Source organism: Moschus berezovskii, chromosome 24 (genome assembly GCF_049115385.1).
Source record: "Moschus berezovskii isolate FMDL1 chromosome 24, NW_MosBer_1.0, whole genome shotgun sequence".
NCBI classification, from domain to species: domain Eukaryota; kingdom Metazoa; phylum Chordata; class Mammalia; order Artiodactyla; family Moschidae; genus Moschus; species Moschus berezovskii.
The window spans coordinates 6,836,701-6,855,037 of record NC_142483.1 but is presented as its reverse complement, the minus strand read 5'-3'; the positions used below and the strand labels follow the sequence as shown (position 1 = coordinate 6,855,037).

General features: G+C 45.6%; 1 protein-coding gene across 3 annotated transcripts in view; it reads right to left on the bottom strand.

Annotated features, from left to right (window-relative positions):
- LARS2 (leucyl-tRNA synthetase 2, mitochondrial) overlaps nucleotides 1-18,337 on the bottom strand; it is a 146,473-nt gene that overhangs the window by 82,268 nt on the left and 45,868 nt on the right. For 2 of the 3 annotated variants that reach the window (XM_055413611.2, XM_055413612.2), the window contains exon 6: nucleotides 5,235-5,324. The exons of the other annotated variant lie outside the window; for it this stretch is intronic. In XM_055413611.2, coding sequence (XP_055269586.2) covers nucleotides 5,235-5,324 — 90 coding nt within the window. The remainder of the gene's footprint in view (nucleotides 1-5,234; nucleotides 5,325-18,337) is intronic. 3 annotated transcript variants of the gene reach the window in all.

Sequence of the window (18,337 nt, the reverse complement as noted above, 5' to 3'; positions counted from 1 at the left end):
GCAATGGAAATAAACATTCTGATGGACAGTGCTTGTTAAGAACAAGAGTTAGACTCCAGCTCTGTTTTGTAATGTTCTGCTAAAATACTCTCCCCTACATGTCCATTTATACTTTTAGCAGAACCAAATTTAAGGATTAAGGCTATCTTTATTTTTTTTAAAAAAAAAGGCTATGACAATGCCATTAGAGGAAAAGTATTAATATGTGAATTTTTTTTTTTTTTTGCTAAAATGCTTTACAAAGTATGCTATATGCAGTTTTTTAAAAATCAAATTAGCTTTCTTATGCTAACTTCAAAGGCTTATATTTTGAAATAAACCCCAGAAATAGAAAGCTAAGTATATCAGTATGTTTTATGTTTTAAAGCCAATTTGAAAATGGCTATCCACTAAAAGGAAATCTACCTGGAAAAAAATACTTTGGATTAGAGATAACTCTGGTCTTCGAATAAAGTAACAAGTGTGCATATTTACAGTCCATTTATGACTTTTTTTAAGATCATGTCATTCAAGTGACTTAAAAGAACGCACTAAAAATTTTTAAATCAATAACCAGCAATAAATGAATACCCATGAAATAATCTACACTGTTTTTCTGTAATACCTTTCCATGTGCAGGTTGCCTCAGAATTAGCCAGGAAGCTTCAGGATTTTTTAACTTTTTGTTTTTCCAATTTAAATATCATAATGACCCTAGGTAACTAGAGGCATACACAGATGGGCACTTACTAAGGATGTACTCTGTGCCAGGCACCATTCCAGCCTCTCCACAAGCATTCACCAGTTTAATCCTCATAACACCCTCTGAAGCGGGGAGAAGAGGCTTGTGGTAGGCAGAACAATCGCACCCCAAAGATGTCCATGTCCTACGTCACTTGCAACCGGTGAGTATGTTACCTACATGGCAAAAGGATCTTTGAAGATATATGATCAATGAAGAATTTGGAGATGGGAAGATTAACCTAGATTAAGCAGATGGGCCCAAAGTAATGAAAAGAAAACTCTTATAGGAGAAAGAGGAAGGCAGAAGAGTCAGAGTCTGAGAAGATATGACGATGGAAGCATAGTCAGAGATTTTCAAGATGCTCTGGTTTTGAGGATGGAGAGGGGTCCAAAGTCAAGGATGGGAGCAGCCTCCAGAAGCTGGACAAGGCAAGGGAAGAGATTTTCCTCTAGTGCCTTCAGAAAGAAGGCAGCTCTGCCAACATATTGATTTGTATCCCAGTGAGACCTATTTCATGGACTTCTGACCTCAGGAACTGTAAAACAATGACTCTGTGTTGTTCTAAGCGACCCAGTTTGTGGTAATTTGTTACAGCAGCAGCAGGAAAGGAATATAGGCTGTTTCCGTGAGAGAAGGAGTCAGAGAAGACTGGACCGAATTCCCAGGGGTGTGGATATTAGAGGGGTGTGTGTGTGTGTGTGTGTGTGTGTGTGACACACTGATTTGGAAATCACTGGGGAGAAGAGAGATATCTGGACCCAGGACTACAGTTGTGCTCACGCAGTGGGGGACCCCCTGAACTCCTTCCATGTTTAGAAAAGGTACTCAGCTCCTAAGATGGTGCTTATGACTGGCTCTGGCTCCAACCCAATATTGAAGAGGTGAAGCTTCCTACTTGGGTTTGATGTACTTAGAAATGAAGCAGCACTAACAAACAGCGAAGCAAGTGTCCTCTGAAGGAATATTACAGTAAATATTCAATCTATTCAGAGTCTGCTTAGCTATACCACACACAGATACAAGAAGTCAAGTGTCTCATAAAGGGCTGTCACACAGCCAAGGCTCCGTGCAAGAACTGTCTACACTGCTATGTTAACGTGTTGCCTCTTTCATATCGCATCCATATAGACTAACAAAGCAACCAAGGGTAGTTAACACTGGCTAATCTAACTGATGCCGTGTACCACTGCTTACACTCTAAAGAGCAGTTTTACCTGTGTTTTACCTGCAGGATGTCCTCTGCCTTGCTGTGGCTTTTTCATGTGCTAGTAACTTTGATTTTTGTCTGTCCTTCCTGCTATCACTTGGGATACACAATGTGGCTTGTGATCTCTTAATCCCTCTGCTCAGACCCGTGGGTGATTCCCATGTGGAAACCTGACTGGCGTACGATTCTGATCCACCTGAGCAGGGAAGCTCTTCTGGGAAGGAGTCTGCCAGGCTGCTCGGTTAGCACCGAACCTGCTGATGAGGGTAGGAAGCTGACGATTTTCCCACTGATTCCCTTCCGACCCTTTTGCTTCTGAATATTGAATAATGCTGTTAAGAAAAATGATTCCAAACTTAGAAAAAGGCAAAAGCGGTTGCTTCTTCAAGGCAAGCTGGAATTGGCTAGCAGACCCTCATCCCCCAGGGATTATCTGATTTTCTAGGGATGTTTACCTTTGTTTGACTCCCTCTTCATTATTAAGTTATTTTATTGGGTTAGCCAAAAAATTCATTTGGGTTTTTCCATAAGATGGTATGGAAAAACATGAATGAATGCTTTGGCCAATCCAATACAACTCTGCTAGGGTGCCAAAGAAGAGGTTAACTTACAGAAAACACAGCAACACAAAACTTTTTGTCTGAGAGTGACACAAATGGCTCTCAGGCAAGGACAATGCAAATGATTTCTGATTCACGGAAAAGACTGTCCCCAAAACTAGGCTTATGCCTTGTAGGACACTAAGCAGTTTTGATTCTATCGGTAAATACATTTCACATGCCTTTGACTCTATAAATCGTCCTTCCATGAAATCTCATTTGAACCAGTCTTAACATACAGCTGGTTCTCTTGCTAATGAATGAGCTGAATAAAACCTTTGACACATGTTCATTTTATATTGGTATGGGAGTCACGTTTTTAACTTTTGAAAATTATTCTTTAACAACACAACGGTATGTGTAACACAACAACAAGGTCTGTTGCAGTCAGCACCTTGGACAGGTACTTTTGTCTCTCACCACTCCTCACCTAACCAGCTTCTGGGCATGGGAACAGCTATGGTGTGTTAATAAATTACACTGACTCAAGAGGGTTTACAATGGTTAAAGATTAGTATGACTTGACTCCACAAAGTTCTCACTTTCGATGTATCCCAAATGTTAATGGGGACTGAATACTTAAAAAAAAAATTAACAACGTTGCATTTTAAACAACCAATATTTTAAAAATATCCTCAGTTTAAAGATGAGAGTGGGTTAGGGATTGTATACTTTGTACGGAGGTCCTCAGTGTGGTTCATAAACCTCTGGAGTCCCGGAGACCACTACAAGGGGTTGGCAGGTCAAAACTATATTCGTAATAATAATAACACAAGGGTAAAACATTCATTCGAAGGGTAAAATAGACCAAAACATTTTAATATAACAAGGGTGCAAAAAGTTCACTGATATTTAGATTCAACATTGCAACTGACCTTTAAGAACCCACCAGTTGTTGAGTTTTGGTATAGTATTAAAGGAGGACATTCATAATTATCTGAAGTGATTATAAAAATACTCCTCTTTTAGCAGGCTTTGTTTATTAGTTCTTCTGGTATTTACCATTATAACTTTATGTAATAAAACTGTACTACTTTAAGTTTGATTACTATCTTTAGACAATTCTGCTGACCCTCTGCCATGTAATATGAGATACTGAGCACGGTCATACAGCCTTCCTCGCACAAGACTCCTCTTCTAGATTCTGCTACCTTTATCTTTAGCTTTAATAGCTACATTTCAACTTAAAAAAAGATAGACATAAATGTCTACTTCTCCTTCTATGGCTCCTTGTTATGAAATATGTAGGGATCATCTCTCACTTGCTTCTACTTCTCTTCCCCAATTCCACCTCCTGATTTTTGTTAGCTAGATTACTTTTTATGCTGTCAAGGTTTAAGAAAATTCATGTTATCCTGATATTCTAAACTGAGCCTTCTACATGAGTTGCTATGCTGATTCTGAAATTTTTTAAATCGAAAACATAATGAAATTGATACAGCCACTGTGGAGAACAGTATGGAGATTCCTTAAAAAACTAGGAATAAAACCACCATATGACCCAGCAATCCCACTACTAGGCATATACCCTGAGGAAACCAAAACTGAAAAAGGCACATGTACCTCAGTGTTCATTGCAGCACTATTTACAATAGCTAGGGACATGGAAGCAACTTAGATGTCCATTGACAGATGAATGGATAAAGAAGCTGTGGGACACGTATACAATGAAATATTTTCAGCCATAAAAAGGAACACATCTGAGTCAGTCCTAATGAGGTGGATGAACCTAGAATCTGTCATACAGAGTAAAGTATGTCAGAAAGAGAGAAACAAATATTGTATACCAAGGCATTACATATGGAATCTAGAAAGATGGTACTGTTGGACCTCTTTGCAGAGCAGCAATGGAGACACAGACGCAGAGAACCCTTACGAACAAGGTTGGTGGGGGAGGAAGGAGAGGGTAGGATGTATGGAGAGAGGAACACGGAAACATACATTCCCATATGTAAAACAGACAGCCAACGGGAATTTGCTGTGTGACTCAGGGAACTCAAACCGGGGCTCCATAACAACCTAGAGGGGTGGGATGGCGAGGGAGGTGGGAGGGAGGCTCAAGTGGGAGGGGTGAGCCTATGGCTGATTCATGTTGATGTTCGATAGAAATCAACATAATACTGTAAAGCAATTACCCATCAACCGAAAATAAAATACTTTTTAAAAAAAGAAAGAAAAGGAGAGAAAACTGAACAAAAAACCCCATAAAAACCATAATGATTAAAAGCATACTCTGTTATGATGGGAATGTTTTCTATCTAGACTGTCCAGCACTAGCTACCAGCATCTGAATGTGACTCGTATGACTGAGGACCTGAATTTTTAATACTGTTTTAATCTTAATTACTTTAAATTTCAACAACCACATGCAGCTAATAGCCATCATCATATTGGACACTGCAGTTCTAGGCCACAGGAGGATACTATTTCTCTCATTTCCTACCATCTAAGGCTTATCTTATCATGGGGTTTCCAGGTGACTTGTGGTAAAGAATCCACCTGCCAATGCAGGAGATGGAGGAGACGTGGGTTCAATCCCTTGGTGGGGAAGATCCCCTGGAGGAGGAAATGGCAACTCACTCCACTACTCTTGCCTGGGAAATCCCATGGACAGAGGAGCCTGGTGGGCTATAGTCCATGGGTTCACAAATGGATTGGACACAACTTAGTAACTAAACAATAACAATAAAAAACTTTAACTTACCTCCTTTTGATAGGCCAGTCCAGCTTCATAGAGTTTAATAAAGAGATACTGAGTCCATTTGTAGTAATCTGGTAAACATGTCGTTATTTCCTGCCAAACAGGGGTAAAATTATGTATGGGCCACTCTAAACATTCCCTCTCCCAATATATGGATCAGCTTTGCAATTCAATTTTGAAAAGCAATCACTCTGCAAAAATAGTTATCAATCTATAATATTTTTATCAATTTGTGAAGTATGGGAAGAAGCAATTTATTCTGGAAAGAGAGATGTTATTGAAATGCCAACCTCCTGGGCAACCTTTCCCAGGGCCTGTTTAATGATGAGGAACTCGATTGAAGTCTTCTGCATGGTCCCATGCATGCAAGTAACAGTTGAATTACACTGTACAGACTTGAGTACTCTCCTTTCTGTCAGCATAAACATATTTGGGGGCCATGGGGCTAATTCATAAATGTAGTTCATTTTGGAAGCAATCACAAAATTCAAGAGGAATATTTGCTAGCTTCGGTACAATCCTCACTGGAAAACAAACCTGTGTTTCTAGATACAACTGGAGCTTGATAGCTCTTTTAGACTCATTAAATTCCATTTATCCCATTATGTGAATCACGCTGGAGTCTACTTAGGAAGGCCCATTAGAAACGTTATCAAATACTGTTAATAAACTTAGTGAAAAACCACCTGGCTTGTATTTCCAAGCTTAAGTCAAACGTTCCCAAAATGTATTTTCTGTCCGGAGAACACATGTGCTATAGAATCTGTAAAATCAGGTTGTTAATTAACCAGCTGATAAGGTTTAATTAATTAATTAACCAATAAGGGTTGCAGTTGAATAAGTCAACGAAGCATAAAAACCACTACATCGTCACACTGTTTCCCTTCTAGGACTCTTCCTTCACTGCCAAGGAGAGCTAACAGAGAAACGGATGTAGGGCAGGGGACATTCCCGACGGTTCGTTTGTCATGGACGACAGACAGAAGGCATACTTCTATCAAAAGAGCAATCGATCCAGTCTTTCTCCAGATGAGTGAATAAGGAGAGTTTTTAGAGCCCAGGAAAGGAGGGTAAGGGTGGCAGGAACTGAGCAAGGTGGCAGGTAAACTCCTACTGTCCCCTATGGGTGATGCTTCTCATGGAAGATTCCTGGGTCCTTTTTTATGTTGTTTTGCAACAATAGCAGAGGAATAACTATCAGAAAACAAATAACTCTGATCACAGGTTCCACTCACGCCGGCAAGGCAGGGAGTGAATAACCAGCCAGTCTAACAACTCTGCCCACACTGTAGCTGGCCCCTGCCAACGCCGGAGCCACAGGCACACACAGGCTACACCGGCTCCCGAGGCTCCATGGACATTGAGTCTGAAGAGCGTGGGACACAAAGCACTTCACTGACACAAGAATCAGGCCACCACACTGTGGGTGGGTTCGCTCCCCCAAACCTCCAGATTCATCCTCATCCCAGCATAGTTTCCTCACCAGCCAGCACCCCCCGCACAGCCCTCCGCCCCCGCAAGCTTAGGGCAGAACTCAATTTCCTGAGAAGCAACTTAAGAACTTCCATTTCTAACAAAACCCAGGGCAGGGGCTATGTTTGGTCTGTTTCATTTTGCTCATCATGTATGCTCAAGTCTTGAAACATCAAGGCACCCCCAAATTGATGTTGAACAAAACTAAATGGATACAAGGAATGTCAAATTAAATTTGTATCCCTCACGGAAGTTTCATAAACTGAACTCAAATTACACAGGTTCACAAGATGAACTGGAATAGGAAACAGGGTGGGGGGAAGGGGAAGGCGGTGGAAATATTCCCAGACCTTGTTAGGGTAGATATGCTTTTTAAAACTGCTGTCCATTAGAGGTCTAAAGAAACAGGTGAAGCAAATATGACAAAATAATGACAACCGTTAAATCTGGTGACTGAGCTCTTTTCTCTGTTTTTCTGTATATTTAAATTTTTCAAAACAAAATATCAAAATACTCCTAATGAATATGTATGTAGGCATGTATATACGTATATATTTCCTCAGCCCTGGGTCTCCTTTCATAGATAGAGAGTAAAAATTATATAGCCATGGAACGGCATGATAATCTTCCCGTAGGTTTGTGGTTTGGAAAACTGCTTTTATCTAAAATAGAAAAAAAAGATGATAGATCCAGTCAGGGAGTGGAAAACAAAGATCATTATCCAACCAAATATTAGGCTACTTTCAGGTAGATGGGTGACACAGACTGTGTGGTCTTGGGAAGTGTCAGCTCCAAGGTGAGACGGGGGCAGGACGCACGGACCCCTCCTTCCGCTCTGCCTTCAGCCTGTTTCACATATGTTGCATTTCTACACATGTCATTTGAAGAAAAAACATCACATCTGCTGCTAATAGTACAGCCTGAAAACCACGGCTCCAGGACGGCCATTCTATTCCCACCAGAACTGCTTCAACACACGGCTGCCTCACTGGCACCATCTCCCCTCCTGAGATGTTGGCGTCTCTTGCCTAGAGGAGACTGGGGACATCCTGGGGACAGGAACGTCGCCCCTGCCCATTTGCTCCCACCTGCTGCACACAGGGCCTAGCACAACCCTCAGTACTGCCAATCTACGAAGAAATGCCCGGGCGGATGTCCAGTCTTACAGGAACCATACTAAGTGTGCTGGCCTGGGGACACCCTGCTTGGAAATGCATTTCCTGAAACACGCACAGAACCTTTCTGGAACCTCCCTCCCTCTGATTTGTTGACTTGAAGGGAACAAAAAACCAAGAAAATCCAAACAGCTACTTCTAGTCTTCTAATGCTTCATCTCCGGAGAAGGCAATGGCACCCCACTCCAGTACTCTTGTCTGGAAAATCCCATGGACGGAGAGGCCTGGTAGGCCGCAGTCCATGGGGCCGTGAAGAGTCGGGCACGACTGAAGCGACTTAGCAGCAGCAGCAGCAGTAGAAGCCATAGCAATGCCTCATCTCAGTAAAAATCATCAAAGATATCTTTCTGAAATTAAACTGCTTAAAAGCTTTACTTGTAGTCAACTTGCTAGAAAATGAAACTCCTTTCCCATGTTTTGGGAACTACTTATTTAAAACCCAGCCCTGCAGACAAAGGTCTTCTGGGGGCTCTGCATCCACAGAGATGTGAAAAGGCTCCCTGCCTCTTCCTGGAGCAGCGAGTCTCAATGGGGACACTTCTGCTCCCCAGGTAGCGACTGGAGACAGGCAGCATGTGACAACTGTGACACGGCTGCAGCTGGGGGATGTGTTAACGGCATCTACTGGGTGGAGGCCAAGGATGCTGCTGAAACCCTACAAAGCACAAGACAGCCCCTTGGATAGAAAACTATCCAGCCCCAAACGTCAATAACGCCAAGGTGAGAAACCCCACTCAAGGATTTCGATCTTCTTAGCTCGAGTCTGTAACCACAGATGGATTAAGAGGAATGAGCAAGCAGTTCTCTGGAAGGTGGTCCATGAAACCGATCAGATGTCCCTGGCAAAAGTAGAAACGGGACTAAGCTAGCTTAGGTTTCCCTCTCCCGCTGGGGTGACCCCCATCTCGGTTGAGCACACAGCACAGTGCAGGTGGGGATGCTGCTCCCTGTGGCCACCGGCCCGTCTGCCAATGCTGAGACCGGGCAGAGGGGAGGCCTGGCAAGCGTGGGGAGCCGGCACACACGAGTCTGAAATGGTTAGGTATGCTTGACGCTACTCGCGGGGCAGGAGTGACTGACTTTACAATCTAAAATTGAAATCATTCAATATGTCTCTGAGTAGCTGTCTGACTTGGGAAAATCGGTAAAAAATTCATGTAATAAATTTCCTGTTTTGAAGTTAGAGAGGCACACGGTTGTTCTTGATGCAACATCAGTTTATCCCCACCTGTGAAAGAGATATTGAACGGACAGGTGTTTAAAGGTCACCTGCTGGACTCCAGCCGACAGCACCCAAATGCCCAGGCCCAGCCCTGCCTGTCCACCAAAGGGGAGCCTCTGTCTGGGGGCGGGGGTTCTTGCCCCAAGCTGTGGATAGCGCCAGCTCAGAAATAAGACTTCTCCGCGAGACCACCAGGGGCCTCACACGAGGGCTGCTCTCTGTGTGCCAAGACCCTTTTCTCTCTGTGCCTTTCTTGCTCTGCTTTCCCAATAAGCCCACCCCCATGCAAAAGCATCCTTGTTTTTAAAACAAAAAGTCAGGCAATTCAAAGTTATAGCTCCAAAAGCAACTGCAATTCAGCCATGCTCCACATATATCTATATAAAGATGTCAACTTTTATAACCCCCTGGGCTCTGCAAAGTGCAATCCAGCTGCCAAGAGACCAAATTTATGCATCTAGAATCTCAACAAGTCTCATTCCGCCACACTGCAGTTTTTACATTCAGCGATACCTAGCTTTTAGCATTAGAAATATTTTGCACATTCACAGCCAAACCTGAGGCCCAGCGGAGAAGGTGACACTCCCTCAACAAGAGCGAGGATCAAAACGTCCTCCCTTGAGGCCACCCCCCACCCCACCTCAGTGACTGCACAGATCAATAACCCAGCCGGTGTTGCCGGGACCACCCTGCACACAGTGACTCGACAACGGCTGGAGAAGCCTGAGTCCCAGAGGACCCCCTGACTGTTTCAGAGGGGAAAACTGCTTGGTCCGTGAGGGCGACCGGCTCCTGTGGACCTCAGGCTCCAGGAAAGGAGGGAGAGAGAGAGAGAGTCAGGAGAAAGTCCGCTCAGCAGCCATGTGATTGGGCTCCAGTCCTTGCACCACCATTAGCACGTGGCCACAGTCGAGTGTCCGTGTCCAGGGAGCGGGGTGACGAGGCCCATTGGAGGGGCCTCGGGACAAATGTGATGATGCGTGTGAAGTACACGCCGGGCACAACTGAGGGATCCATGGTGCTGCTCCCTTGCTTGACCCACAGTGTGTCGTGAAGGAGGAAGGCCAGCTCGGTCACGGGACCCCTCTCAGAGGCGGCTGATGCCCTCGTGGGGCTGCTGGACAGGGCAGGAGGGCGAGGAGTGGGCTTGGGTCAGAAGAATCTGCGCTCACCATCCCTTACCAAACACTGGCTTTTGGACTGAAAAGAGATTGTGTTCGTGAGGGAGAGACCGAACCACGGGACCCAGACAGGGAAATCCACACAAGATTGCTCCCAGCCACCTCCGGTGGCAACGCCCACCTCAGGGAGAGGCAGAGAGGTCGCCTCCGACCCCCGCTTCAGCTCGGGCAGGACTCAGTTGGGTCTGTGTCTCTTGATCCCACTGCACTTTTGACAGTGATGGGTCCCAGATCACAGAACTACTAATGTCACTCGAGGCCACCGTGCATGTAATTTCCGTAGGAAAACCTCACAGTGTTTAGGTCAGCTCTCAGGATTTAAGAAAATGAAACAGACCAAACCAGAGGCAATGTGTTCATCAAGTCAGTCACTGGACGGCCCTGTACACGGGAAAATGAACACAGTAAGAAGGGTGAGCAACAGCCAGGTGCCAGAGTTTCTGGCGACAAGGCAGCATCTCCTGCTCCTCACTCTCGCCAGCGCCTTCTGCCTCCCAACCAGCCTCGTAAACAGAGCAGAGGTGGGCACTCACCTCCCTCGTCTGTGTGTTTGTGTCACTTGCTCTTCACTGCAATGGATCAAAGGGAAATGGGTGGTAACAGCCTTGCCTTTTATTCCTTCCCACCTGTTTGAGTTCTGAAGCAGAGGAGTTGTGAAAGCCCCGCACAGCGTAAAGGCTAGAGAAACCAGTCTCAGGATTCACACTGTGCCACTTAGGAGTAAATACATATCCTGCAGCAGATGCTCCTCGCTGGTGGTGGTTCAAGGTTCCCGTCCACAGCTCAGTGCACCCGCTGAGCTGGAAGGAGGGGTGGCGGGTGCTCACGAGAAAAATCTGCCGGAAGAGGACGTGTACGACCACCCCCACGCGGAGTCCTCTAAACTCAGTGCTGGCTCTCAAACTTGGCTGCACCGTGTAAAGGACCTTTAGAGGTCACTGGTGCCCGGGTCTCACCGTACCCCCAGAAACTTCATGTGCTGCCAGGGCTGAGAACTGTCGCAAAGAGGTTCTTCCCAAATACATCCCCCTCCCAAATGCTGCCTAAAGAACCGGGCCCTGACCTGCCCTTGTGTCTTCATGAACTGAATTTAATGAACTGGTCTTGGACAGAAGCTAAGGGCACAGTTTAGTCCATACGAGATTTCTAACAAGCCCCCCCCCGCAGCCGCAAACAGTGTCCTGTGTTAAGAAGGGTCTCCCCAGGATCCTGCCCGGATTCAAATCCTCCCTGTGTTCTGCAGCCCCGCCCCAACACAGATTCTCCTCATGCCTGCGGTCAATCTCCACTCTGCCTTCACAAAACAAAGAAAACACCAAGAAATTATCACTGGATGCCCACCTCCATCCAACAGGCACAGAAACCTGGCTAGGAAACCACTTGAGCTCTGTGATCAGCTGTTTAAGAATACCTGAGTGTCTGACGGCTCAGCCGTCTTCCCGGAGGAGACATGGCTCTGGAAGGGAAGTTGCAGAAAACCCACAAGAGTGGGCTGGCCCTCCCCTGCAGCTTCACGGGAAAAGGAGGGAGGAGGATGGCTAACTTCTCACTTAGAGGCTCCAGAAGGGGCTTCAGGCTGGACAGGGGCAGAGAGCGCGGAGGCGGAGGTCTCACTCAGCCCTGCCCTGGAGTCTTAATTAGCAAGTAACAGGACACATTAGTACACGACTCTGCTCCCAAACTGCTCCTCCTGCTCTCCGCTCCCCTCCGTCCCATGTCTCTTGGTGGCTGGAGCTGCGAAGCAGGGGCCGTGAGAGCTGCTTCACAGGAGGAAACCCCACCTTTGGGACAGAGAGTGGCCCGCCCAAAGCAGCCCAGCCCTGGGTGGTGGAAACGACTGGAACCCAGGACTATGGGTTCAGAGGGGCACCAGGCAGCAAGACAGCACCTTGGTAAGTACAGCCGGGCTGTGCCCAGACTGACTCAAATGCGTGCTCCAAGGAGGTCTGGGTAAACCAGGCAGAAGCAACAGGCCAGAACACTCCTAGATAAAGGAATACCGTGGTGAATATTCTTTCAGGAATAACAACGCTCAGTTCCCAGGAGGCCCAGTGGGAAAGAATCTGCCTGCAGTGCAGGAGATGCAGGTTCAATCCTGGGTCAGGAAGACCCCCCTGGAGAAGGAAATGGCAACCCGCTCCAGTACCCTTGCCTGGAAAATCCCACAGACACAGGAGCCTGGTGGGCCACAGTCCACGAGGTCACAAAGAGTCAGACACAACTGAGCATGCATGCACAAATATCCTGCGGTCACAACGGGGCATCCACACGGCCACCTGCAAAGCCCCCAGACAACCTAGTCTGTATCCGTATGACCAATTCTGACAACCCAGGCTCCAAAGGGAAGGATGTGGCCTAAACGCAGAACCACCGGGGAATATAACAGGGGAGGCTGGCTCACTGTCCACACATCCTGGGGAAGAGGCCTAAGCAGGCCTACTCACTTTTCGAGTTGCTGTTACAAGACTGTAAAGGGCCAGGTAGACACCTCTGCCTGTGAGTAATGAGCAAGAGTGGTACTGTACTTGGCAAACGCTTAGCACACAGATGAGAGGACAGTGGTGATGCCAGGGGCCCCACAGGCGTGTAAGAATCACCCGGCTCCCTTCCCCACAGGGTGGGGGCGGATCCGTCTGCTGCCCAGGCCACAAGGGCATGAGACAGAGGCCTAGGGCTCCACGCCAAGCATATCCCCATCTTTTAGGACCCAGCAGACTTCTTGGCTCTATCATTTAAGTCCCTAAGTTCTGTCCGCCTTCCTAGACAGGCTGTTGGCAGGGGAAGGAGTGGAGGACAGGCAGGCGGAAAACTGGGCTCGGAGCCCTGGGTTCAGTCCGCGGGCCTGCTGCGGGTTCGCCGGTGACCCTGGACAACGACTCATCTCTCTGGGCCTCACGTTTCTCATCTGGAAAACGGGACACGTAACTGCTATGAGGATCAAGGAATCTGGAGAGGGTCAGCCTGCCTTTCCAACACTGGCCCAGCAGGTATACATGGCAGATGCTCAATAAGCCTTCATTAAAGCAACAAATACATCAAAATTCAGGACATCAAGTGTCACCAGAGTAAAAAAAAAAAAAGAAAAAATTAAAGCTTAGAGACAGAGCCCGTGCAAGTTTTCTTAAATGTAACAGGTTTTTAAAAGAGTAGAATGTCTTTTTCTCTTGGAACCAGTCTGGCTTATTCATATTAAATGTTGTCAAGTATGGGTTCACACGAGAAATGTCACTCCAATTCATACTGAACAGAGTGTTCCAAGAAACCTGTGTGCAGAAACTTCAAACCTCTAAAGGCAAATGAAGAGCCACATATATCTCCATTAGTGACTTCTACAAAATCAAAAACAAATGATGGCTTTTCAAAAGGAGACACGCTTGAGATTAGTTTCTCAGCTCCGTGGTATAACACTGGCTCAGGATTCTGTGTTTCTCCCCATGTAATCCATCAAGGAGAAACATTCATGAAAGGTCTACAATTACCCTGTCCTTATCCTGAGAGACTTAACAACAGCAACCGGCTATAGAGGTTTAGAGAACAAAAAGAAGGGAGTTTCCATCCAACTCAGGGCTCTGCCTGCTCACTCGCTCACTGAATTATGCCACAGACAATTATTGAGTCCTGACTGCATATGGGCCCTGGGTCAGAGAACACGAAGATTCAAGCCACCTACATTAAACCTTTTCACAGTCTCTCTTTCCTTCAGCAGTTTCTCTGAACTGTCGTTCCCATTCCTATCTCATTCATCCCCATTTGTCTCTGAGAGCAAAGAGGCAATCCATCACGCCCTCACCTCCCACAGGCATTCCAGGGCAGAGACCTCTCCCCCACCTCTCCTGGTTCTGCTTTATTCCATTCCATTTGCATCTCTCCCAACAACTCTTTGCCACCCACAGACCCAGCCAGAGGTCCCTGTCCTAGACCACATGGCCACTGCTTCCTCCCTCCTAAACTATTTGCTACTACCTATCCACTGGAAAAGACCCTGATGCCGGGAAAGAGAAGGTAAAAGGAGAAGCGGGTGGCAGAGGACGAGATGGCTGGATGGCATCCCCGACTCAATGGACGTGAATTTGAGCAAACTCTGGGAGGTGGTGAAGGATGGGGAAGCCTGGTGCGCTGCGGTCCATGGGGTTGCAAAGAGTCGGACACGACTGAGCGGCTGAACAACGATGACTGCCACTGCCCAGGCTTCCTCGGCCTCCCTGTCCCCCTCCTCCCGGCCCTCTCCCTTCAGCCACCTGTTAAATCCCGTCCGCACTGCGATTCTGCCTGTGGCCTCCTTACCTTCTCGCTTCTCCTCCTCTCGTGCAGAGCTGAGGGAACAGGTGTTAGTATTAGGGTAATTAATTAATCATGAACCTAACATTTGTCTAAGAACTCATTTGTATGTAATTATGTTTCTTCATCTCACGGCTAACTTTAGCCTGAAAATGAGCATTTAATGAAAACTGAAAATGACAAATGCTAGACACTCTGCTTTTACAGAGCATGCATTTTATTCTTAAAGGTCTTGTTTTTCAAATCTAGGGCTACAGCTGAATTTTCGTCATTTGAAAGGTTCATGTTCTACGTGCTCTCGAAGCCAATTTAGAGAAGGAGCATTAAGGAAAAGGAAACCATGGTCTTTGCGGTTTTGAAGACAGCTCACACTGTCTTTCTGAACTGGAATCAGGCTGACCAGTAGGCTCCTCTTTTGCTATTTTCCTGGCCATTATTTTTTGAGCATTGTCATTTTTATGGTAACTGAAAGCTGTCTCCTGCTACAAACGGCACAAGTTTCTGTAAACTATCCATAATCGGACAAGAAGCAACAATTTGCCTAATTGCTTGGTAACTGTTCTTTGCCAGCTGACAAGAATTTCATCAAGGCGGTCAGACAATAGGGACAGCTTTTCTATCTAGACAGCTGGGAATGAAAAACCCTCCATTCAACTCCAGATGAGATGAAGGGGTGTGAGCTGTGACTTGCTGTCAGTCTACTTGGGCAGAAGCCAGTATTTCAGCTGCTCATGCCAGACCAGCTCTCTACCATGGCTTCATCTCTCCTGGGGGGAGAAGAAAATTAATTTTATCTGCAACACACTTGAAAATTTCAGGATCAACAGGGCAGTGTCCTCTCAAAGATATTTTTGAGAAGTGAGTTCTCCAGGTTTCCTGAATAATGAGAAGGCTATTTGTTAGAGATGGGCATAGGTCCAGATGAAGAGGAAATATCAATTCATCAATTCCTTGGATGCAAAACAGTGACAGCGGTGCCCAAGATGGGCCGTTCTGCTGCCTGTGAGCTCTATAAGCAATGAGCAGTGGAAAAGATGCTCATCACCCATCACAGCCTAAAAGATGTCATATGTGACACAATGTAGCCCAGTGATGTTTAAGGGAAGGACTAAGGGCAGGGATTGATTATATTCTTTGCAGCCAAAGATGGAGAAGCTCTATACAGTTAGCAAAAACAAGACCAGGAGCTGACTGTGGCTCAGATCATGAACTCCTTATTGCCAAATTCAGACTTAAATTGAAGAAAGTAGGGAAAACCACTAGACCATTCAGATATGACCTAAATCAAATCCCTTATGATTACACAGTGGAAGTAAGAAATAGATTTAAGGGTCTAGATATGATAGATAGAGTGCCTGATGAACTCTGGACGAAGGTTCGTGACATTGTACAGGAGACAGGGACCAAGACCATCCCCAGAGAAAAGAAATGCAAAAAAGCAAAATGGCTGTCTGAGGAGGCCTTACAAATAGCTATGAAAAGAAGTGAAGCGAAAAGTAAAGGAGGAAAGGAAAGATATAAGCATCTGAATGCAGAGTTCCAAAGAATAGCAAGGAGAGATAAGAAAGCCTTCCTCAGCAATCAATGCAAAGAAATAGAGGAAAACAACAGAATAGGAAAAACAAGAGATCTTTCAAGAAAATTAGAGATATGAAGGGAACATTTCATGCAAAGATGGGCTCGATAAAGGACAGAAATGGGATGGACCTAACAGAAGCAGAAGATATTAAGAAGAGGTGGCAAGAATACACAGAAGAACTGTACAAAAAAGATCTTCACGACCAAGATAATCACAATGGCGTGATCACTCACCTGGAACCAGACATCTTGGAATGTGAAGTCAAGTGGGCCTTAGAGAGCATCACTACGAACAAAGCTAGTGGAGGTGATGGAATTCCAATTGAGCTATTTCAAATCTTGAAAGATGATGCTGTGAAAGTGCTATGCTCAATATGCCAGCAAATTTGGAAAACTCAGCAGTGGCTACAGGACTGGAAAAGGTCAGTCTTCATTCCAATCCCAAAGAAAGGGAATGCCAAAGAATGCTCAAACTACCGCACAATTGCACTCATCTCACATGCTAGTAAAGTCATGCTCAAAATTCTCCAAGCTAGGCTTCAGCAATATGTGAATTGTGAACTTCCAGATGTTCAAGCAGGTTTTAGAAAAGGCAGAGGAACCAGAGATCAAATAGCCAACATCTGCTGGATTATGGAGAAAGCAAGAGAGTTCCAGAAAAACATCTATTTCTGCTTCATTGACTATGCCAAGGCCTTTGACTGTGTGGATCACAATAAACTGTGGAAAATTCTGAAAGAGATGGGAATACCAGACCACCTGACCTGCCTCTTGAGAAACCTGTATGCAGGTCAGGAAGCAACAGTCAGAACTGGACATGGAACAACAGACTGGTTCCAAATAGGAAAAGGAGTAAGTCAAGGTTGTATATTGTCACCCTGCTTATTTAACTTATATGCAGAGTACATCATGAGGAACGCTGGGCTGGAAGAAGCACAAGCTGGAATCAAGATTGCCGGGAGAAATATCAATAACCTCAGATATGCAGATGACACCACCCTTATGGCAGAAAGTGAAGAGGAACTCAAAGGCCTCTTGATGAAAGTGAAAGAGGAGAGTGAAAAGGTTGGCTTGAAGCTCAACATTCAGAAAACAAAGATCATGGCATCTGGTCCCATCACTTCTTGGGAAATAGATGGGGAAACAGTGGAAACCGTGTCAGACTTTATTTTTTTGGGCTCCAAAATCACTGCGGATGCTGATTGCAGCCATGAAATTAAAAGACGCTTGCTCCTTGGAAGGAAAGTTATGACCAGCCTAGATAGCATATTAAAGAGCAGAGACATTACTTTGCCAACCAAGGTCCGTCTAGTCAAGGCTATGGTTTTTCCCGTGGTCATGTATGGATGTGAGAGTTGGACTGTGAAGAAAGCTGATCGCCGAAGAATTGATGCTTTTGAACTGTGGTGCTGGAGAAGACTCTTGAGAGTCCCTTGGACTGCACGGAGATCCAACCAGTCCATTCTAGAGGAGATCAGTCCTGGGTGTTCATTGGAAGGACTTATGCTAAAGCTGAAGCTCCAATACTTTGGCCACCTCATGCGACGAGTTGACTCACTGGAAAAGACTCTGATGCTGGGAGTGATTGAGGGTAGGAGGAGACGGGGATGACAGAGAATGAGGTGGCTGGATGGCATCACCGACTCGATGGACATGAGTTTGAGTGAACTCCGGGAGTTGGTGATGGACAGGGAGGCCTGGCGTGCTGTGGTTCATGGGGTCGCGGAGAGTCGGACACACTGAGCAACTGAACTGAACTGAACTGAAGGGCAGGGAAGTGCAGATCAGACTCTCACAGGAAGAAGGGGGGATTTGAAACTAAACATCTTCTGGAAGATGGAACAGATGCACTTTTCCCTGTTCTTTCCACTAAGTACAGCTAAAAACCTTGAACGTTATATATATGTGTGTGTATGTATGTATAAAGCAAACACAGACTTGGATAAATTGAGAAGAGAAGGCAGGCTAATTAGAGACCTCAGCACCTGAGGAATGACACAGTGGTGAGTTTCACAGATTTTCTTTATGCCTCATAAGTCCCAGAACTGGAGCTAATGAAGCCAGTAATCCAGAAATGCCAAGGAGTACAGACAAAAAAAATAAAAAAAGAAAGAAAAGCCCGTTTACTTTAGCCAAAGTACCATGAAAGGGACAGCCTAACAAGAGAGAAAATTTAGACAATTACTGCTCCATCCTACT